Source organism: Bos indicus, chromosome 2 (genome assembly GCF_029378745.1).
Source record: "Bos indicus isolate NIAB-ARS_2022 breed Sahiwal x Tharparkar chromosome 2, NIAB-ARS_B.indTharparkar_mat_pri_1.0, whole genome shotgun sequence".
Classification (NCBI taxonomy): domain Eukaryota; kingdom Metazoa; phylum Chordata; class Mammalia; order Artiodactyla; family Bovidae; genus Bos; species Bos indicus.
This window is the reverse complement of record NC_091761.1, coordinates 22,483,734-22,508,169: the sequence shown is the minus strand read 5'-3', so window position 1 is coordinate 22,508,169 and position 24,436 is coordinate 22,483,734. Positions and strand designations below refer to the sequence as shown.

At 39.4% G+C, this 24,436-nt stretch overlaps 1 protein-coding gene across 1 annotated transcript in view; it reads right to left on the bottom strand.

Moving 5' to 3' along the window:
- Positions 1–23,300, bottom strand: part of OLA1 (Obg like ATPase 1) — a 164,595-nt gene extending 141,295 nt beyond the window's left edge. Inside the window, exons 1-3 of the mRNA XM_019970677.2 lie at positions 23,124–23,300; positions 21,410–21,510; positions 3,891–4,034 (exon numbers count right to left, since the gene is read on the bottom strand). Coding sequence (XP_019826236.2) covers positions 3,891–4,034; positions 21,410–21,510 — 245 coding nt within the window. The 5' untranslated portion in view covers positions 23,124–23,300. The remainder of the gene's footprint in view (positions 1–3,890; positions 4,035–21,409; positions 21,511–23,123) is intronic.
- Positions 23,301–24,436: the final 1,136 nt, after the last annotated feature.

Here is a 24,436-nt window from a genome sequence, read left to right as displayed (position 1 = left end):
GGACTATACTGACTGTCACTTGGCCAGCCATCCCTCGCCAGTGTAGCCCAGAGCTTTGGAGAAGCAGGCTCTATACTTAATTCTAGAAGGGGCATGTACTTGGACCTAAATAAGCAGTTTAATCTCATCCCCTAGGCACAACCAATGACTCCAAGACCTCTGCTTTGCCCCACTTGCCTAGAAAGACTTAAGGAGAGGTTTGCCAGAGAAGGTACGAGCATTCTTAAATAGAAGCTCATCAGTGCTCTGACAGAGCTTCTAGAAGCAAACCCCTCTTTCCTCACTCTGAACATGGACGACAAAGTATACAATTCCAAGACTGGAGAGGCATCCTGTGAATAAAAGGGAAGGCAATCTTAGGATCCAGCTGAGGAAGAAAGTAAAATGGAGAGGGGGACAAACCCAGGTCCTCGTTGACACAACTCAAGTGCTGACACCAACACTAAAATACCAGCTACCTGTTGCTATCTCAATAAATGAATTTTCAAATCAGTACGTTAAGTGCAACCAAATTCATCTACATAATGTCTTATACCTAAAACTATCACCCATATGATAAATATAAAGTACAGTAGCATAGATATGAGTGGAAAGGCCCTGAATTTAAAGAAGCCTTCAGCTCTAGTGCTGGTTGACATTAACTATCTGTGTGACCTTGGACAAATCATTTTACCTTCTTAGATTTCCATTTCCTTTTATGAGGAAACAAGACAGGTCAATCTATAGTTCTGAGATTCAGTTTTCTAATGGGAATGAGTTTAATTCTGATTCTTGATTTAAGGCCATGATAAAGGTTTAAACCATTAATACCATATATCAAAAAACAAAAACTTGAGCCCTTATTCAAGGACTTTTTATACACGCACCAGTGATTTTTAAGACTATGTTTTTAGATCGTATGAAATTTAGATCATTGTCAATGTCCTGATTATAATGGTTTACTCTGGCAATGCTGGAGAGTGTCTATATTTAGCAAATAAAAACTGAAGAATTAAAGTGCAGTGTGGCATTATGTCTGCAACTTACTTTCAAGAGTTCAGAGAAATTTGAGTGAAACCATACAAGCATTCTACATATAATTTTTTAGCTTATATATAAAATTGAAATCATTTAAAAATAAAATGTTTTTAAAAAGGATACAGAAGTCAGCTTGAGGAGTCAATCTGAGGGATATAATTTGAGCTACGTCCAATGATTATAATAGATTATAACAAAGTGAGTAACAGTGATAGGAATAAATACATGAATGAATAAATGAAAACAAGAAAGCTCTTCTTATAGCAGAATGCCATCTAATAAATGAAAAATAAATGATGAAATTACAAAATCATCATGTGACAATCATCACAGTAATAATTAATTTGTCAAAAATGAACAGATGCTAAAACTAGAGGATGAAAGTAAGAGAAGAAAATGAATTTGGTATATATTTTATAGTTAGAACTCAGGAATTTCTGACAGATTGGATGTAGGGGTGAGGAAAGAAAAGAATCCAGAATAAATCTTGGGCTTTAACTTAAGCAACTAGAGAAATAATAGGGGTATTTACTGAATTATAAAAGTCTTGAGGAAGCACAATATTGACACAGGCAGGGTGAAACCAAGAAGCTCATTTTGGACATGTCAGGTCAGAGGCACTTGCTTAGTCATCTAAGTGTCAGTGTCAAAGAGGCAGTTAAGATACATGTCTGGAGTTCAACAGAGTTCAGGACTGGAGATGAAATCTTGGGATTTATCACCACGTTCAAAAGAGCGAAAAACTAAATGCACACAAAATCTCAATAGTAGGGAAAGAGCAAATAAACTGTACACACGTTCATATAACGTAGTATGAAGCATAAGTATTGTATTAAAAATCATTTAAATCTGTATTTTTACTCTAGAAAAATACTAATAATACCCCAAGTAAAAAAATATCAAAAGTATGGAAGTTTCTACCTCCAAAGTACTTAGATTTATTATATCAAGACAGAAGTATACGTGATTTTTACTCCTCTCTTTATACATTTCCATGCTGTGAATTTCCTACAATAAACCTATATTATTTTTTTTCTAATTAAAAATATACTATTTAGGTTTGTGCAAAAGTAACTGTAGTTTTGCGTTGGAATTGCAATTGATATTGGAATACATTCTTAAATAAATGTGGTTATGCTATACATCATTTTAATGTGCAATTCTTGCTTTATGATTTTTGCTAATGAATTGTTACTTGCTGTTTATTTTATATGTATTTTAGACTATAGAAATGATGTGAGACAAAAAACAAATCCAAGCGTTTTTCTTACTCAGGTTCAAAATGGGCCATAAAGCAGCAGAGACAACTCACATCAACAATGCATTTGGACCAGAAACTGCTAACGAATGTACAGTGCAGTGGTGGTATAAGAAGTTCTGCAAAGGAGACGAGAGCCTTGAAGATGAGGAGCACAGTGGCCAGCCATCGGAAGGTGACAACAGCCAATTGAGAGCAATCATCGAAGTTGATCTTCTTACAACTACACAAGAAGGTGCCGAAGAACTCAACATCAACCATTCTACAGTCATTCAGCGTTTGAAGCAAACTAGAAAGGTGCAAAAGCTTGACAAGTGGGTGCTTTGAGAACTGTCCGAAAATCAAAAACATCATCGTTCTAAAGCGTCATCTTCTCTCATCCTACACAACAACAATGAACCATTTCTCTATCAGGCTGTGACAAGCAACGAAAAGCGGATTTTATACAACAACCAGCAATGACCAGCTCAGTGGCTGGACCAAGAAGCAGCTCCAAAGCACTTCCTAAAGCCAAACTTGAACCAAGAAAAGGGTCATGGTCACTGTTTGGTGGTCTGCTGCCAGCCTGATCCACTACAGCTTTCTGAATCTCAGCAAAACCATTACACCTGAGAGGTATGCTCAGCAAATCAACGAGATGCACAGAAAACTGCAATGCCTGCAGCAGGCATTGATCAAGTGAATGGGCCCAATTCTGCATGACAATGCCCCACTGAACGTCGCACAACCAATGCTTCAAAAGTTGAACAAATTGTTCTACAAGGTTGGCCTCATCTGTCCCATTCACCTGACCTCTTGTCAACCAACTACCACTGCTTCAGCCATCTCGGCAACTTTTTGCAAGGAAAATGCTTCCACAACCAGCAGGACGCAGAAAACGCTTTTCACAAGTTTGCTGAATCCCAAAGCACAGATTTTTATGCTACAGGAATAAACAAACTTATTTCTCATTGGCAAAAATGTGTTGACTGTAATGGTTCCTATTTTGATTAATAAAGATATGTCTGAACCTAATTACAATTATTTAAAATTCAGGGTCTGAAACCGCAATTACTGTTGCACCAGCCTAATAACATGTTTGTTATAAAAACTTTAAACAACATAGAGAAACACAAGAAATAAAAAATGAAATTCCATTCTAAAAATTACATTCCTTAGAGATAACCATGGATTAGTTTGTGATCTTCACTTCATACATTTTCCTATGAATACACACATACGTGTATACATTTACATGAGTGGAATCACACAATACAGACTAATTACTCCCTTTACTTCACACTCCCCAGAAAAAAATAACTGCAATGTTAACAATGGATGTATCCTTCCTTACCCTTCTCCAGGCTCTACATTACTTTAATAATCACCCCAAATAATGGCAACCAACTCGTGTTCTTGCCTGGAGAATCCCATGGACAGAGGAGCCTGGGGGGCTACAGTTCATGGGGTTGCAAAGAGTCAGACACCACTGAGTGACTGAGCACTCACAAAACAACAATTCCGAATTAATTTTGAAAAAAAATTAAAACACATGATTTTAAATACATCACTAATGTATGTGTACTTAATCTATACAGGGCTACCACATGAACAATGGCATAAAGATTTTTCTTACCTTGCTGGTTTGTGGTACTGGCAAAGAAAGTCAAATCTTTCATCAGGCACAGGTACTCTGCTCTCGTTCGGATCAATAGTGCAGAATGGGAAGTTTTCTGCTGAAGCTTGACTATTGGTTAGTACATTGAAGAAGGTAGATTTCCTAAAAGGAATAAAAACAATTTCAACCAATTTTTAGGCTAGCACAGAAAAATTTATCCTACTGTCATTTCAATGCTCAAATAAAATCCATGAGGGTTATAAAAACAATCTGGGGAAAGAGGAGGATACATTCTTACTAACAGAAATGAATTAAATTTACAACAGTGCAGCTCATGATTTACAATTAAGTTATGCTCCTATCTCAGTCTACTTAGAATGTGAAAAACATTTCCCCAAAGAATCTTTGTTATAAATAACTAGTTTCACATCATACTACAAAGCCTATATATTTCATTCATCAAGTTGCTGAAACACCAGTATCATCTCACCTGTATCTAGTATGATTTCCTCTGGCATAAATGTAGAGACGTATGTATTTAGTTAGGTCAATTACTTCCCAAGCATTCTGAATTGGGAAACAGATGCTAACTGCCTCGTAGGAAATAAAAGTTTGGAGCTCAGACTCCCTTCTACTTGTTAATGCATAAGGATTACTGGTAGTCTAGAACTGTGATCTGTGGATTATGAAGGTAAAAATGCGAATTTTTCCCAAAGTACAACTTTAATCAAGAAAAAAGCTATTAATAATAAATAACACACACTCAGAGAATGCCAACTTGTATTACTATTCTCTCTTTTCCAAACACTTCTTTAAGGTAAAAATGTCTATTAGATGAGATCTAACCCTATACTCAGCAGTTTATACTTGTTACAGTTAGTTCATATGATTGAACTTTTAAACCAGAGAACCACTTTTTTTTTTTTAACCTCTGAGACCCTTTTAAAATAGTAGTGAACAAAAGGCAACATGGGAGACTCATCGAAATACTACTGGTGAGAAGTACAATTTGGCAATGATATATTAACTTGTACCTGTCCATCAGTCTTTAAAATACAGCTCTTATATCCCATTCAAATTAAATATTTTAGATTAAAGTAGAGAAGTTTCCCAAAACAGCCATTTAAATCATTACTGGTTACTTAGAGCATCACTGGTCAAATCTGCTTGCCTGTAATAACAGACTCAGCTGAGAATTTAAAGGCATGCACTACCAGGCCTCTTTCCAGATTTGGTATAGGTTACTAGAATAATCTACAAGTTCATATTTATCAAAAAAGTAATTAAAGGGAATTCCCTGGCAGTCCTGTAGTTAAATTCTGCACTTTCACTGCTGAGGGCATGTGAACTAAGATCCCAGGGCAGAGACTAAGATCCTGCAAGCTGTGTGGTGCAGCCGAAAAGTAAAAAATAAATAAAAGGTAACTGAAATACTGTATACCTGCAATAAAAATAATAGCAAAATAATGGTACAATAGAAATATTTTAACCAAATTTAAACATATTAATTAATCTACTTATAAGACATTTGTGCCTTTCTTGGGGGACAAAAAAAATGCAGCTGTATTTCTGGATACTGTAGATAAAAAACTGCTTGTTGCTATTACCACAGGTTCAGTAACTGCAACATAAAAAGGCCATAGGGAGTTCATGGAGTTATTTTCAAATTTATTGGTATTAATAACTATTGCATTTTGACTGCCTACCTAGACAAAAATATGTTTCATAATAAAGAAATAAACTTAAAATTAAAACATATTATATAACAACAACGTAGAAAAGAAAGTCCCCATATCTCTTAGGCCAAAAGAATTTTTACATGCATCAACTAAACTTGGAAGACAGCTCCATTTTCACAGGTCACCTCCTCTTGGCCAGGATTTTAAATTTCACAAAGCCCAAGTCATCTATATTTTCCAATAGCTTTGTAAGTACAAAAAAAGAAAAAGAAATTTTCTAAGGATTATTAGTACAGGCTTTGGTGGCAAGCTAAGACATTTTGATCAATTCAAATCTACTAAAGAAAAGCCTTGCAAAAGCAAAGAATTTTAAAGTTTTGGCTTAAATTAGAGTGGTAAAGCCTATAAGACTTTTTGGTGAAATGAGGATTTTATACACACACACATGCACACACACACACACACACACACATTCAGATCCCTTAAGGTTATTATTGAAGCCTGAAGGTATAGGAAAGATTCAAAATTGTAGGGATCTCTCTCTAATGCAAGAAGAGGTTTACATAAACATTACTTCAGCAATGAAATGAAATATTATTTCTTTTCTCATAAGAAAGAGTAGCTAGACTTAATGTATGCTTCCTCCATTTAAAATCTATTTTATTTCTGAAGCTATATATTTTATTGTAATAGGTAAATCTGACTATGTTTAATCTAAAATCTTATGCAAAATTATATTATGTATAGGGAAGTTAGGATACCAATGTAAACTCCGCCATTATTCTGAATTAACTATTTATAAAATACACATTCAAAAACATGGAAAACGTAAAATGTTTTTTTTTGAAATGTTTTTAATTTATATTAAGATTTATATTAATTTATATTAAGTATATAAATATAATATATAATGTATATTATATAAATATAATACAATTTATATTAATTTATATGAAGTTATAAAAGATATAACTAAACTGTTAAAAAGTAACTACCTACTAGATACAGAAATAAAAATGACATAAATAAATACCAGCGAGTGTACACATGGTTAGTAAAATATCACCAGTAATAAATCACTGAGGGCTATTACACAGGCCCTCGATATACACAAAGAGAAAAGCACTTCACCTCCATAGTGTTCTTCCCAAAAGTCTATAGCATGATTCCTGGTATCAAAATATAAAACTATACCAATCCAAATAGTGTGGAGCTGGCATAAAGACAGACACATACACTAGAGGAACAGAATAGAGAGCCCAGATACACAGCCTTCCATATACAGTCAAATAATCTTTAAACAAGGGTATCTAGAATGGGAAAAGACAGTCTCTTCGATAAATGATGCTGAGGAAACTGGACAGCCATATGCAAAGGAATGAAGACCCTTACCTTACACTATATACAAAAATTAACTCAAAATGGATTATAGACCTAAAGCCTAAAACTATGAAACTTACAGAAGGAAATGTACAGAAGAAGCTTTGTGACATTGCATTTGGCAATTATTTCTGAGATATGACACCAAAAGGACAGGCAACAAAAACAAAATTAGGAAAAAAAAAAAAATGAGACTACATCAAAGCAAAGGACCTCAATAGACATTTCTCCAAAAGAAGATAAACAAACGGCCAAGAAACATGTGAAAAGATGCTCAACATCACCTATCATCAAGAAAATGCAAATCAAAACCACAATGAGGCATCACCTCACACCCAGCTGAATGGTCACTATCAAAAAAAAAACGGAAAGTAAGACTTCCCCGGCAGTCCACTGGTTAGGCATCCACCTGTCAGCGCAGGGGACACAAGCTTGACCTCTGGAAGAAGACTCCACATGCCGTGGGCAACCAAGGCCACACGCCACACCACTGATGCCCAGGCGCCCGAGAGCCCCTTCCGTGCCACAAGAGAAGCTACCACAATGAGAAGCCCACGCACAGCAACTCAAGAGCAGCCTCAGCTCGCTGCAACTGGAGAAGGCCCACGAGTACAACAAAGCCCCAGTGCAGCCAAAAAAAAACAGTAAGTGTTGGCCAAGATATAGAGAAACTGGCACAGTCCTGGTAGAATGTAAAATGGCACAACCGCTATGGACACCAGTATGCAGATTCCTCAAAAAAATTAAAAAATAAAATTACCATGTGACCCAACAACTTCACTTCAGGGTATTTACCCTGAATAATTATAAGCAGGATCTACAGTGATATTTGGGAGAAGGCAATGGCACCCCACTCCAGTACTCTTGCCTAGAAAATCCCATGGACGGAGGAGCTTGGTGGGCTGCAGTCCATGGGGTCACAAATAGACTGAGCGACTTCACTTTTACTTTTCACTTTCATGCATTGGAGAAGGCAATGGCAACCAACTCCAGTGTTCTTGCCTGGAGAATCCCAGGGACGGGGGAGCCTGGTGGGCTGCCATCTATGGGGTCACACAGAGTCGGACACAACTGAAGCGACTTAGCAGCAGCAGCAGCAAAGTGATATTTACAGACTCATGTTCACTGCAGCATTATTCACAATAACCAAAAGGTGGAAGGAACCCTAATGTTTACTGACAGAGAAATGAACAAAGAAAAAGATTACAGCATGACAAAACATTAAAATGGAATTGAGGGTCATTATACAAAATACCTGATTGGCACTTTTCAAAAGTAAATGAAAATTTTTGTGACCTTTAAAAGATCTATACTGGAAAAGAAAAAGGACATTAGTGGGAAAACTGGTGAAATCCAAATAAAGTCTGTAGTTACTAGTAAATAAATAAGAAAAAAATCTATCTGAATTATGTGATGATACAGCAACAATGACCAGAATTCTGAAAAAGAACCTATGAAAATTAAAAGACTTAAAAGAAAGTAGATTAGGAAGTACTTTTAAGGCATACAATTACTGTTGATAACAGGAAAAAGTGAGTAGGAGAGTAGATCTGTTGTCCAAAAGATTATTCTAAACATATTAAAAAAGAAAGCAAATAATTCCCAGTCTCAAATTTCCACAGACGAGCAGGTACCCTGGAATACTGACAGAAATAATAAGAGTTAAGATCATTTAAATTGGGGAATTTTGCTTCCCCTTCTATTTATAGAACTGCTCTCCTGCCACAATCAACTAGCAAATCAGACAAAACATATGAAGTAACAGTTTTCAAACAGTGGACAATATACCACACAGGAAGTGTTCTCTGCAAGAACTACAAATGAACTAAGCTCTGAAACTGCCCTAGCTTACTGCCTAAAGGTGGTTTCAAAGCCACAGCACAGGAAGGGGGAACCAAAGGAACCTGGCAGTCGTGCCAAGTTAAAGAGACTGAGATGAGAGTTTTGAGAAGCCCAAAGCAGCTAGAATTTATAGGACAGTGTACTAAAAGGAAGCAGCTGCACAGAGAGGGCTCTGGACATCAGCAGAAGGTATCTTCAAGAATAAGGCTGAGTAACACTGTACACGAGTAAGGTCAGTGTCCACGGGCCAGGGGAAAAAATACCCAAGTGCAGCACAGTGAACAATTCTCAGGTTCACACAGAGCTTAGAATAGTTCACATCCCTACCAGCTGGAACAGACAGAGATGCAAGGGAACTTGGGTAGAGTCCTCAAAGCCACATCTTAGTATAAGAGCTAAAGTAGCACCACAGCAAAAAAATATTATGAACCTATCTTAAGAAAATATAATAAAAAGTCTCAAAAAAATAAAAAACCAAATGTGAGAACAAAGTCCAACACTCATTAAAGGACTACTACAACTTTCAGCAAGCAACATAAAATCTAGCATCTAGAATCCAATAAAAAGTAAGAGGAATGCAAAGAAGCAGGAAAATAAAACATCAAAATCAGGATAAAAGTCAACAAACGTAAACAAACCCAGTAATGATAGAGATGATGGTATTAGCAGATGAGGACCTTAAGATAAATGTTATAGATATTTTTAAATTTTTCTGAAGGATATAAAGGTGAATATGAAGACAATGAGGAATTAAATTAAAAACTACCCAGGCAGGACTATGGTATAAAAAATATAATATCTAAAAAAATGAAACTGAAATTATAGCCACTGGATGTAACTAACTGCACAACAGACACTGCAGAAAAGATCAGTGAGCATGAAGACAGAGCAACAGAAACCATCAAGTGAAGCACAGAGGGGGAAACTGGACAAAAAAATAACCACAGCTTCAGCAGAATACTAATTAGAGGATTAACTCACGTATAATAAGAATAACAGAAGGAGAAGAAAGGAAACAGGGAGAAGGGGAGGGAAAAGCAATTGAAGAAATACTAGCCAAATATTTTACAAATTTAATAAAAATCATAAACTCACAAACCTAAAAATCTCAACATATCCCAAGCAAAAGAGGCATAAGAAAAACCATAACAATGCATATGAAAATCAAATTTCTGAAAACTAGTATATAAAAAGAAAATTTTAAAGAAAACTATAGGGGGACAAAACACATTATGTACAGAAAAACCATGATGATACAGAAAAACCATGATGATAATGACAATAGACTTCTCATTAGAAAGCTGAAGAAAATGGAAGATAACTTCAATGTGCTGAAAGAAAAACCGTTCCTAGAATTGCCAACAAAAATCTTTCCAAAATGAAGGCATAATAAGCACATGAAAAGATGCTCAACATTAATAGGAATCAAGGAAATGCAATTCAAAACCACAATGAGATGCCACTTCATGGTTTGGCTATAATCAAAAAGATGGTAACAATCAACGATACCACAAATAACAAATGCTGAAACTAAGATATGAAGAAAAAAGAACCCTTGTACACTGTTGGTGGGAGGTGTAACTACTGTGGAAAACAGTATGGAGGTTCCTCAAAAAAGTAAAACCAGGGACCTTCCTGGTGGTCCAGTGGTTAAGAATCTGCCTTGTAAAGCAGGGGACCTGGGTTTGATCCCTGGCTGGGGAACTATGATGCCACATGCCACAGAGTAACGAAGTCCACGTGCTGCAACTGTTGAGCCTCTGTACTCAGCAGCCAGCGCACCACAGCCAGAGAGTCTGTGCACCACAATGAAAGATCTCGAATGCCACAGTGAAAATCCCACAGGCGGCAACTAAGACCTGACACAGCCGAATAAATAAATAAAGTATTAAAAAAAAAAACTACCATATGAGCCAGCAATTCCACTCCTTGGGTACATACCCAAAGAAAACGAAAACACTAATTCAAAAAGATACACACACCTCAATGTTCAAAGCACCATTATTTACAACAGCCAAGATATGGAAGCACACTGTGTCCACCAACAGATAAAGGGATAAGTCAGGCAGAGAAAAGATAAATACTAAATACTATGTTATCATTTATATATGGAGTCTAGAAAACAAAACAAACCAGTGAATGTAACAAAAAAGAAACAAACTCACAGATGAAGATAATGAGGAATGCAAAAAAATATGAAAACTATCAGACAGAACAATTGTATAAATATCTGAAGTGAAATGAAACTGAAATGAAGATACAGAGAACAAAACAGTGGTTATCAGTGGGCATAGGGAAAGTGGGGTAGCAGCAAGACAAGGGCAGGGGAGTAAGATATACACAAACTACTATGCATAAATAAGCCATAAGGATACAGTATTCAGCACAAGGGATAGAGCCCATATTTTATAATAACTGTAAATGAAATATAATCTACAAAATTTTGAATCACTATGTTACACGCTTAAATATTGTAAATCAAGTGAAGTCACTCAGTCGTGTCTGACTCTGCGATCTCATGGACTGTATCCTACCAGGATCCTCCATCCACGGAATTTTCCAGGCAAAAGTACTGGAGTGGGTTGCCATCAACTATACCTTAATTTTAAAAATGCTTAATAAAGGTAACAACAAGCATTGGTGAGAATGTGAAGAAAGTTGACCCTACATACGTTGCTGATAGGAATACAGACTTACATGCTCGCTTCGGAAAATAGTTTGGCAGTTCCTCAAATACTTAAATACACAGTCACATACAACCTAGAAATTCCACTCTTAAGTATACACTCAAGAGCGGTGAAAACATATGTCACACATAAATTTGTTTATTCCAAAGCTGGAGCAGAGAAAGTACAAATAAGTCTAGAACACAATATACACAATTTTCTACTTTCTGGAGTCAGAAAGTAGAAAACACTAAAAAAATAGAGGACACATCAAAAGGTATACTTGCGAACAGTAAGGCTCCTGAAGGCCATATATGGGCAGTTGGAGCGACACAATGTAACAAGAGTAACCCATTATAAACAACAAAGTAAAAACTGCTCCTGATACAAACAAATTATAAGTAACAGAAGAAGGGGAGGCTCTTCTTTACAACAGAATTCTATACAACAGAATTTCCATTGTTCCTTCTATAAATATACAAATATACAAGGAACAATAGAAATTTTTAAATCACCATTTGGTAAACACCACAATAATAACTATTTCAAACAAGAATCATTAATACATGCCATAACTGGGAGGCAAAAGTACGAGAAACACAATATTTACATAATTTCAAAGTATCTTCCTACAACATATGTAATGGGAAATACAGAAAACCTTTCAGTGAAGAAATCTGTCAGACATCTCCTAGATAACTGATCAAAGTTAATTAACATCACTAGCATTAGGACAAACCAAGGTTGTATGCCTCCAGATGTAATGTACTTAGAAGCATATGTCAATTCTGCATCCAAAAGTATGAATTTTACCACAAGGAAATATTAGATAAACCTCAAGGTTTAAGAGCCTAAGGTAAATGGCCACCACTCCCCAAAAGTGTCAAGGGCATAAAGAAATAAAGTGATAAACTGTTTCAGATTAAAGGAAACTAAGGACACAGCAAGGGTTAAGTGCAACATACATGTAACCCTGGACTAGATCCTGGGCCAGAAAATGAATATTAGTAAGAAAACTGGTAAATCACTGCTGATTTCCTAAATTTTATAACCATACTGTGTTAACAGTTGGGGAATGTAAACAGACCTCATATAGGATTTTTTGTTTTTAAACTGGTTTTGCAAGCGTAAAATTTTTAAATTGTGAAACTTCTTGAAAAGAACAGTTTTTATTTAACATTAAGCAGAGCCACACAGACTGGGAAGAGGCAGTTCTAATACATATCCAACAAGGAATCCACATCCAGAATAAACAACACCTAATCATTACAAAAAAAGAAAAAAAAATCCTTCACAGAAGATGACCAATAAACATTTTAAAAGATGCTCAAAATCATTAGCTATCAGAGAGATGCAAAACAATCATGAGATTACACTTGAATTATGACCAAAATGAAAAAGAATGATAATACCAAGTGCCAGTGAGGATGCAGAACAATTAGAATTCTACAATACCAGCACTATAAGTTAGAATAATAATAGATAATTTGGAAAACTATGTGGCAGTATCTACTTAAAGCTATTTAACTAGTCGGGGTGGGAAGTTTGGAGAAGAGGCAGGGTAAGTGGGTAAGTGCATCCATTCGCCCAACAGAAACGAGTGCTTAGATCCGCTCACCAAAAGATATGTACATGAAAGTTCAAATCACCTCAATCCATCACAGGCAAAAACTGGAAACTACCCAAGTGCCCATCACAGCAACCTGGGTAAACATCCTGTATATTCTCTCAGGCATAACGTTGACGTATAAAAAGTGTCAGAGTGCATAATGTGTGATTCCATCTCCATCAGGCAAACTAACCAATGTGGTGATATAAGCTGGAATGTGGTAGGAAAGACAGTTCTGACTGAGAAGGGGCACGGGCAAGTCTTCTGTGGCACTGGATTTGTTCTAGATCTTGATGTGGGTACTGGTTACATGGGTGAATTAAAACGTAAAAATCTGATATGTACATTTAAAGTTTTCATGTTTTATTGTATATGTTATACCTCAATGTAAAAAACAAACAAAAAAAATCACTTGGGCAAAACAAAACAAAAGATTCACTATAGATAATGCTCTGACAAAAAGCCCACTTAAGAAGCCTCTGGAATGGTTCAAGTAAGAAATCACTGGCAATGAAGATGTGAAAAAAACAGATCAGAGAGAGACTCGGGTACCAGGTTTGGTACCCTACAGAAAAATACAGCTGAGGAGAAAGGATGCAAAGATAAATCTCTCAAGTATCTGGGCGGAAAGCAGTATTACTACACAAGAGAGAGAATATAACAGCAGGACTATAGAAAAGAGAAGCCAACAGATGATTAAAATCAGGAGAGGATGAGACTAACCAGGGAGAAAGGATAAGAGAGAAGACAGCCAAGGACAGAAATCTATTAAGAGAGCAGAGGAAGTGTAGCAACCACAAAAGACTGCAGAAGAGTAAGAAAGGTGGAGAGTTACAAACAGGGCGGAGAAGTTACAGACAAAACGTGAGCACCAGCTTTCAGATCACTACTGCATTTTGCTATAGTCTTTGTCAAAACCAAACATTTTTAAAAGGCCTTAAATGACCTAAAAAAAAAGTTAAAGTACACAATTTGTGATTTCCCTGTACCTTCGTTTCCAAATCAGTTTCAAACTAGTTCATGCAAGCAATCTGCAGAAACAATTAAGTCATAAGCGGAAGACACTGTCAAGAATCTATAACTATAAATGAAAAATATAATCTATTCCAAGGATAGAATACACATAATTGGTTATTTCTTATATATAATGTATATATAATAAAACACTACTCCGTATGAAGTTAGTGGCTTTTCTGGATACGAAATTTTTAACAATCAAATACTGGAAAAAAATCTGGCCAGCATAAAAAATAAATATATGCATAAAGAGCGAGTTATAAATTGAACACTAAGAGAATAATCTTCCGCCAGTGAGCTTCTTGAAGCAATCAAGAATAGAGCCTCAGGCTTACCTTGTGGTCCTGTGGTTAAGAATCTGCGTTGCAATGCAGGGGACTGGTTCAATCCCTGGTCTGAGAAGATCCCACATGCCTTGGGGCAACTACTAAGCCCGTGTGCCACAACTACTGAACCCACTCTCTGCAACTACCGAAGGCCATAGGCCTTAGAGCCCGTGCTCGGCAACGAGAGAAACCACTGTAAAGAGAAGCCCACACACTGCAGCTAGAGTAGCCCCAGCCGGCCGCAACTAGGGAAAGCGCATGCCCAGCAAGGAAGAACCAGAGCAGCCAACAAATAAACAAGAAACAAGATGTATTTTTTAAAAAAAGGAATGGTGCTTCTTCAGTAAGAACAAGAAGCTAAGAATCAGCCAGAAAGACCTCTCCAGGAAACAAATGGGTGTCATACAAAACTATACTGGAGAAATAATAGAATGCAGCAGATTAAAGATGGCCACACATTCTTTGCCACTCCTCCCACCAAGAAACTGGTCTATTTCCCTTCCCTCCTTGTCTCTGGGCTGGTGTCATGACTTGTTTTAACTAAAAGAAATAGGTGGAAGCATGTTGTACCACCGTCACATTTTCTTTCTCTTGGGAGCTAGCCACCATGCTATAAAAAAGTTTGGAGATAACCTGGAGAGACAGAAGCCAAGTAAAGGAGGGCAGAAATGACCCAGACTTCCAGCCAAGCCTGATAAGGCCCCAGCCCTGCCAGTATGGCCACTTGAACCCTCCAATCCTGACTGGCCACCAGCTGAATGCAGGCACATATAGGATATATAGGATCTGAAGTGAGACCAGTAGCAAACTCTCCCAACTAAGCTACAGAACCAGGAGAAATAATAAAGTCATTGTCTTAAACCACAAGCTTTTGGAATGGTTTGTTACATTAAACTACATAACTAAAACACTGAACATAATTATTCTGCAATTTTTTTTAAAAGCATTTCCTACAGCGTTTTCCTTAACAACAGTACCTAGCTTTGAAAGACTCTGTAGTTGGTCTCTGGTGAATTGGAAAACAGCAAGTCATAGGAACAACCAAAGGACATTCCCAGAAGTATCAACTAAGCAAGACAAATAGTCCCCTAAGGCAGCTGTGACTGCTGGAACAGAGTGTACAGTGGTCCCCCAATTTTCATTCTCTCCTCCTTTCACAGTAACAGATTTTTTAACTGATCATCTGACCATCAAAATAAAGACTACATTTCCTAGCCTTCCCTGAAAAATTCTTATGACTAAATCTGGACAAAAGAATGTACAGTGTGACAGCTTACAGGAAAAAAAATCCATATAGACTGCAGGGCAAGTCACCTGGCCTTTTGACCTTCTGGATAACCAGCTGTCTGGAATTCACAACACTTTGGATGATGAGAACGAAAAGCCGCTCCCTTAGGACTGCCAAGGCACGAAGTGCAAGGAGCTGGGGTTTCTAAGACTTCATAAAGCGAAGTCAATATACCAACCCATGACTGCTAAATTTACTTTACATAAAAAAGAAATTTCTGTTTCGGCCATAGTTTTGGGGGGGGATTCTGACACCTGCAACTGAAACTAACCACATCTCATGCAGTGACAGCATCAAGAAGAGCTGTCCCAAGACGGAATATCAAATTGTAGTTTCTCAAGCAAAGACAATATAATGGAGCAAGGACAGTCTTTTCAACAAACGGTGCTGGAACAACTGGACATCCATATGCCAAAAAAAAAAAAGAATCTAGATACAGACATTACACAATTCACAAAAATTAACTCAAATGGATCACAGACCTAAATGTAAATGCAAAACTAAAAAACTCCTAGAAGAAGTGAAGTCAAGTTGCTCAGTGTCTTCCAATTCTTTGCAACCCCATGGACTCTATAGTCCATGGAATTCTCCAGGCCAGAACACTGGAGTGGGTAGCCTTTCCCTTCTCCAGGGGATCTTCCCAACCCAGGGATCAAACCCAGGTCTCCCACATTGCAGGCGGATTATTTACCAGCTGAGCCACAAGGAAAGCCCAAAACTCCTAGAAGATAGGGAAAAACTCAGATGACTTAGGGTATGGCAATGACTTTTCAGTACAATACCAAAGGCATGATCCATGAAAGAAACAGTAAGGTTTGCAACCCCATGGACTATAGCTTGCCAGGTTCCTTTATCCATGGGATTTCCTGGGCAAGAATGTTGGAGTGGGTTGCCATTTCCTTCTCCAGGGGATCGTCCCAACCCATGGATTGAACACGTGTCTCCTTCACTGGCAGGCAGATTCTTTACCATTGCACCACATAGGAAGCCCAATAAAAAGGTAAACTTATTTAAAATGAAAAATTTCTGCTCTGCAAACACAACGTCAAGAGAATGAGAAGACAAGCCACAAACTGGAAGAAAATACTTGCAAAACACATATTTGATAAAGCGCTGCTGCTGCTGCTGCTGCTGCTGCTAAGTCGCTTCAGTTGTGTCCGACTCTGTGCGACCCCATAGATGGCAGCCCACCAGGCCCCACCGTCCCTGGGATTCTCCAGGCAAGAACACTGGAGTGGGTTGCCATTTCCTTCTCCAACGCATGGAAGTGAAGGTGAAGTCGCTCAGTCGTGTCTGAGTCTTTGCGACCCCATGGACTGCAGCCTACCAGGCTCCTCCATCCATGGGATTTCCAGGCAAGAGTACTGCAGTGGGGTGCCATTGCCTTGTCCATGATAAAGCACAGTTATCCAAAATATACAAAAAACTCTTAAAACTCAGCAATAAGAAAACAAACTAATTAAAAAATGGGCCAAGACCTTGACATACATCTCACCATAGAAGATATTCAGATGGCAAATAAGTATAAGAAAAGATACTTCACAATGTCATCAAGGAAATACAAATTAAAACAATGGAATACCACTACACCTATTAGAATGGCCAAAATCCAGAACACTGACAGCACCAAATGCTGGCAAGGATATGGAGCTAAAGGAATTCTCACTCATTGCTGGTGAAAATATAAAACGATACAGCCACTTCAGAAGCTTCTTATAAAACTAAAAACATACTCCTGCCATACAATCCAGCAATCATATTCCTTGGTCCAAATGAGTTGGAAATTAATGCCCACACAAAAACCTACAGATGGATGTTTACAACAAGTAGTTTTATTCGTAACTGCCAAAATTTAGAAGCAACCAAGATGTCCTTAAGTCAGTGAATGGATTAAAAAAACTATGGTACATCCAGACAATGAAATACTATTCAGCGCTAAAATGAAATGAGCTATTTAAGCCAGGAAAAGACATATAAGAAACAAATGCATATTACTAAGTAAAAGAAGGCAATCTGAAAAGGCTACATACTGCACAATTCCAATTTCATTCTAAAAAAACCAAAGTATGGAAACAGCGAAAAGATTAGTGGTTGAGGAGAGTTCATAAATAGGCAGAGCAGAGAGGATTTTCAGGGTAGTGAAACAACTCTATGAGATACTGTGGACAAAGGTCTTCATACATTTGTCTAAATCCATAGAAGGTAAAGAACCAAGAGTGTACTCTACAGTAAATTATGGACATTGGGTGATGTGTCAGTGAGGTTCATCAATGGTAACAAATGTCCCACTCTGGTGTGGAATGTTGCTAAGAGGGGAAGGACATGCACATATATGGGCAGGAGGTGTATGGGAAATCTCTGTGTCCTTCCCTCAAAGCTGCTGTGAGCCTAAAAACAAAACATACAAACAAGCAAAAAACCTTAAAAAAAAAAAGTATCAGTAGTGTCCCCTAACATCCTCCAAGCCTTATACCTACAATGATATACTTGCCCAAGAAGAGCTAATTTATAAAGGGTCATTCAGGTAAGAAAAAGCAGAACAAACCTGGAAATTAAATTTCCATATTTTTGTTTTAGTATTCTTTCTACTTCACTTCATTAAAAGTGGCCATCAAAACATGTCCCCTTATCACTAAACCTACACATGGCATCAAGGGCAGAAGAAATACCCCATTCACAAATAATTACTGAGTGCCTACTAAGTTCCTGGGCTTCCCTAGTAGCTCAGTTAGTAAAGCATCTGCCTGCAATGCAAGAGACCCAGGTTCAATCCCTGGGTCAGGAAGATCATCTGGAGAAGGAAATGGCAACCCACTCCAGACTCTTGCCTGGAGAACTCCATAGACAGAGAAGTCTGGCGGGCTGCATCCCACGGGATCACAGAGTCACACACAACTGTGTGACTAACTTTCACCTTCTTTGCCACTGTCACTAAGTTCCTAACACTGCTGCTACTGCCGCTAAGTCGCTTCAGTCGTGTCCGACTTTGTGTGACCCCATAGACAGCAGCCCACCAGGCTCCCCCGTCCCTGGGATTCTCCAGGCAAGAACACCGGAGTGGGTTGCCATTTCCTTCTCCAATGCATGAAAGTGAAAAGTGAAAGTGAAGTCGCTCAGTCGTGTCCAACTCTTGGCGACCCCATGGACTGCAGCCTTCCAGGCTCCTCCGTCCATGGGGTTTTCCAGGCAAAAGTACCAGAGTGGGGTGCCGTTGCTTTCTCCGAACACCAGTCTAAGTGCTAGAAATAATAACAATGAAGAAGAACAAGGCTATCTTTGCCTTCATGGAATTCAAAGTATAATGGGAAGAGGGCAGCGACATCAAACATTGATTAAATTAGATAACACATATAATGTGCCCAATGATAGGCATATAGCAAATAAGTGTTCAAATAAGTATCAGGTATTGTTAGCTATAAATATTACCTCGATGTTTTTAGGTAATCAGCCTTATGGCTACTAAAAAGCAAAACTTTTTATTCATCCAGTTCTCTAAAAACCAAGAGATTCTTCAGATGGTTTCTGTACTGTGCTTAGGCGCTCAGTCGTGTTCGACTCTTTGCAGCCCCATGGACTGTAGCCCACCAGGCTCCTCTGTCCATGGAGCTTCTCCAGGCAAGAATACTTGAGTGGGTTGCCATGCCCTCCTCCATCGGTTTCTGTACTAAAGGTCCTTATTTTTTAACTGTCCCCTCTCCCCAGTCCGTTTCTTGTGAGCCTATCTAGAGGAAGACATGTTCAGTCAGATTTCCCTACACAGGAACCGGCATTCCTCTGGAGAGGCAGCAGGTGATGAGAAACACCCAGAGGACCACACCTCTGGTCCACACCCAGAGCTTCATATGGCTGGGCTCCATGCAGACCCAACTCCGCCAGGCTATCCAAGCTCCTGTCCCTACTGAGGCTTGGCCATTCAGCTTGCTCTTCAATGCTTTTCTTCCAGTGTCTTTTTCTTGCTTAAAACAACAAGAATTTGTGCTGCTTACGAAGAACCCTAACTGATACAGTTAGGCAATGTAAGATCATTCTATAAAAAGGAGTGTTCACAGCCAAACACAATTGCCAAATCTCATCAAACTGTGCATTATTAAAATGAGTGAATTTACTGTTATGAAGTATATGTCAACAGAACTGGAGGAGTATTTAATTTAAAAGCATAAATAACACATTTAAAAAAATATTTTAGGTTATTCTCATATATACTGACATTATGCTCTATGCTAAAAAACTCATGTAAGAAATACTTTTTCAGATGGACCATTTTACAATTTCCCTGGCAGTCCAGCTGGTTAAGACTCTATGTGCTTCCACTTCACGGGGTATGGGTTCAATCCCTGGTCACCAAACTAAGATCCCACATGCCATGCAATGCAGCCAAAAATAAAATAAAAGGAAGAAGTTTAAGATAACCCATTTAAAGTGTTTCCACTAAAATCAAGCTGCACTGACTGCAATGAGTCTAGAATAAGAGAAGTACGTTAATATCTAAAAACTATGTCTTGCTTACTAAGTGTAATAAAGCTCACAACATACATAATGATCATATCTTGCTTTCAAGTTTATTGACAACACCCCTACAGTACTTTGCTTAATTATTTGTTTTGCTTATATTCCCACTCTCTATTTAGTCTTACTTTGCAAGCAGCCTATATCACAGCAGGAAACCCCCTCAAAATGCAAACCTCTCCAGCTCCAGTTGAAATTAGGACAGCCACACGTCACGCTTTACATTACAAGAATTTCAGAACTGCCTCACTTGGTCACACCATGCTGCATTCACTAGGCAGTCTCTGTGACAGGGGCTCCAAGGAACACATCAAAGAACACGGTTGTCCCACCTGCCAATCTTAAGCCTAACTCACATTCCAAAACATCTTCTGTCACCTTAACAAATCCTTAACATATTGGATTTGATACTCCTTAGTACACCCCAATCATTTCTGAGACATTTTTTGTATTTTAAGGTTAGTGAAAGGTATTAAAATAGAAGGGCAAATAATGAAAAAATAGACTTTGAACATTCAAGTTGCATGTGCATATTTATACAAAAAAAAAAAACACCCACAAATATTTTCTAATTACTGTCTCACTCGCAATAAGTGATTCACTTTAATTTTAAACATTACAAAACTCAAAATTTTATTCCCACAACTTTCAGATTTAACCACTTTATAACAAATACCCTTTTATCATACAATTTCCAATATTAAGTTCAAATTCATCACCTTCTCTTCAAGTAAAAATTCAGTCATCTTATCCCTGATCTCCCCAAGAATCTAATCAAATTTATAATGTGGGTTTTAAAACTATTTACTAAAGTATCCTACTGTGTGGCCTTTGGTGACCAGACTAGGTATCCTACATAGCCAACCAGCGAGAAAATCTAATTTAAACTATTCTAATTCCACATAAATTCAGCATTGTGTCTCCCAACAGTGTTTGAGGCAAACCAGGGCTGTTCTGTCTCAACTAGATGTTTCAATTCCCACAGATTCTTCCTCTGAGTTCAGCAAAACAAACAATGTAAGTTAACTCAAGTTTCAATACAGTATCTGTGTAGAAAACCAAAAATAAGATACATCTCAATGAAAACCTTGCTTTGCAACATAGTAGTATTCCAGTTTCCTGGCCTCTTCAATTTAAATTTCAATTACCTCCAGAGTTTCCCTTTGTACCACAGGACCAAAATATTTACAAAAGGAAAATGTGAAAAGGCCAATATTCACCTACCCAACATTTGGTAATCCAACAATACCAATTTTCAAGGAGGTTCCAAATCTTCCAATGATTGGGGGTGGTTTAATTCCATCACCTCCCTTTTTGGGGGGCATCTGAAATGTCAAAACAAACATACACGTGAACAAAACATTTTACTATCCCCATTGACCAAAAACACATTTCATCACACAAAATATATTATTGAATAATAAAAAACAAAATGCACTGTATATATTAATTCAAAACTGACATACTTTATTTTTCAACAATATAAACAGAAAAGTTGTTAACAGATTTGATTATGATAGTTATCAAAGCAGTCACCCCTGAAAAGTAATAGAAAAACTGATCTAAAAATATGTAGCACCAGGGATTCCCTGGTGGCTTGGTGGTAAAGAATCTGCCTGCCAATGCAGGAGACACAGGTTTGATCCCTGATCTGAGAAGATCCTACACGGTGAGGCCCAATTAAGTCTGTGAGCCACAAATATTGAGCCTGAGCTCTAGAGCCCAGGAATGGCAACTACTGAGCTCACGTGTCTCAGCTACTGCCTAGAGCCCCTGCTCTGCAAGGAGAGAAGCCACTGCAATGAGAAGCAAGTACTCCACAACTAGAGAAAATCCAGAACAGCAAGGAAGACCCAGCACAGCCAAAACGAAATTTAAAATATGTAAGTAAAATACAAATATGTGGCACCAGAAATAAAAAATAAAACGTAAGCTGCCAATCTTCCATTCAGACTGTTCACAAAACACTTTCTTAACCTGACGTGTGGTTACATGAATGAAAGCATTTGGAAGCACAAGCACAGATAAAAGTGTCAAAGAAAATCCATTGTAGAACCACTAGCAACCGAGTCACCTCCCACCAAACCATTCCCCCTTAATCTGGAACCTACTCTTTCCCATTTCGCACAGAAACACCACGTTTCACATGAAAGAACACTCGCCAACATCAAGGTCTTTCCAACAAGTTTCTTCCACCTTTGGCACTGTAGCTACGACTCCTCAGACCTCATAAGCAACGTCCGGAATCTACCCTTTGATTATTTCTAGTCCGAAATGGATTTACTAAACCTTTTTGTTTAAAGGTCGAAACTTTCTGGGTCCCTGACAATCTGGCTCCAAGTTTCTCCGCGCGGAACTGACCCCACTTCAGTACTGCAAACTGAACTTAAGAGGACTGCTAACCTCACGTTTTATAAGCTGGGAACTATGTCCCTATCTTCTGGCTCCAGCGGAACCTCCGCGGGCCACGCTGAGGCCCCGCTCATTAAGTGATAGTCCAGCCTCTGATCCTTGACCCCGGAGGCCAAGGAATCTCCCTTCTAGGATCGTAACTCCCACCAGTTGCCAGCCAAACCCCAGATCTCCGAAGCACATTTACATGAGAGGAGACTCCAGTCCCCTGGCCTTCTACCGAGGGGTGGCCGGCCGCCCAGCCAAAGCAGAGACCCTCCAAAAACCTTCCCCCTCTGAATGGGGCCACTGGCCATCCCCGCCTCGGTAGGAGGCTTTCCCTAGAACGTGCCGAGTGAGGCGTGGGCCGCTCTCGCGAGGCGCGGCCTAGTCCAACAACGCCTCATTCATCCACACGCTCCACGCCGCCAGCTGCCCTCGCCCCGTGCCGGCCACCCAGCCCTGGCCCGACGCCGGCCTCAGAGCAACGAGTCGGAGGGTCGAAGACGCGGCGGGGGCGCGCCCGCAGGCTCCCTGAGGACCTCACCGTGCTCGGGGCGCGCGATGACACGGGGGTCCCAGCGGCAGCGGGAGATGGGTCCTACCGGCAACGGGAGGCGGGGAGGAAGGAGGAGAGAGCGCAGGCCCGGCCCCTCCGCCGAGCAGCACGCACGTCGGCGGCGGCGGCGGAACGGGCGGGCCGGGCGCCGGGCTGCACCTGCGCGCAGGCCGCGCGCCCCGCCGCGCCCCGCCCCACCCCGCCCCGCGCGCCCGCCCGCCCGCCCGGCCCGTTGGTCCGGCCGCCTGGAAGCGGGAGAGAGTGGGAGGAGCCGCGCGGCACCCGAGCGGGCGGAAGCTGGAGATCCAGCCCTGCCTGCCTGACCCCTGTACCCCCGAGAGGCGTCTTCCGCCCTCCCTACACGTGGGCGTCTCGGCCTGAGATCTCGGCTTCCTTCCCTGTGCTTGCCCTGCATTGCCAGTAAGCGCACATTTCAGCCGCGGGACCTCGAACCATCCCGCCTGACCGCCTGCCGGCAGACGGGTTGACTCAGGTCTAGTAATTAGCCGCGCCAGCCCTGCTTGGCTGCCAACTGATTCATCGGGGACCACGGCCCCAGCTCGCCTTCTTTTTCTATAACTCTTCACTCAATCTGATAATGAGAAGCTGGTAAACTTTCTTAAAGGAAAAAAATAGGACTAAAGGAAGCCTGTGATCTAAGGAATCCTTCGTTGCCTTAATAGTTCAGGCATTTTACAGGCACGGAATCCCTGGATGAGATTAACACAGCCAATATTCACACACATACACACACACCGTCCTTTTCCTCTGGAGGGTTAAGAGCAGGGACCTTTAGAATTTAGGAAATGTAGGTTTCAATCTGGGTTCCACTACTCATAAGAGGTTATACTGATGGTGAGTACAAAGTGTGGGCTATTTAGCTTCCTTCTGTTTCTTAGCTACCCTGTACTCAGACACCAGTTTTTATAAATACAAGGTTTTGGTGACACGGGAGCTGGACTGAGACAACTTAAATAGTGCATATGTATCATACACTCTTACGAAGTTCTACAGTCGGCTTTCACACGGCTGCTTGTGAAAAAAGAGGAACCGTTACTTAAAAAGCTCAAGAATCCCAGAGAGCCCAACCTGTCCAGCAACCAGCCACTCCAATATTGATTGAAAACGTTCCCCAGCCGAGGAGTAATAGCACTGTCTTCAACTTAGCACTGTTCTTAGGCCAGATCTCAACACTTGTTCAATCTCTATATCTCTGCAATCTACCCATTCCCTTCAATTCACACTATCAAGTTCTTGAGTCAATTACCTGTTTCTCTATTTGCAGCTACCATCTTTTACTT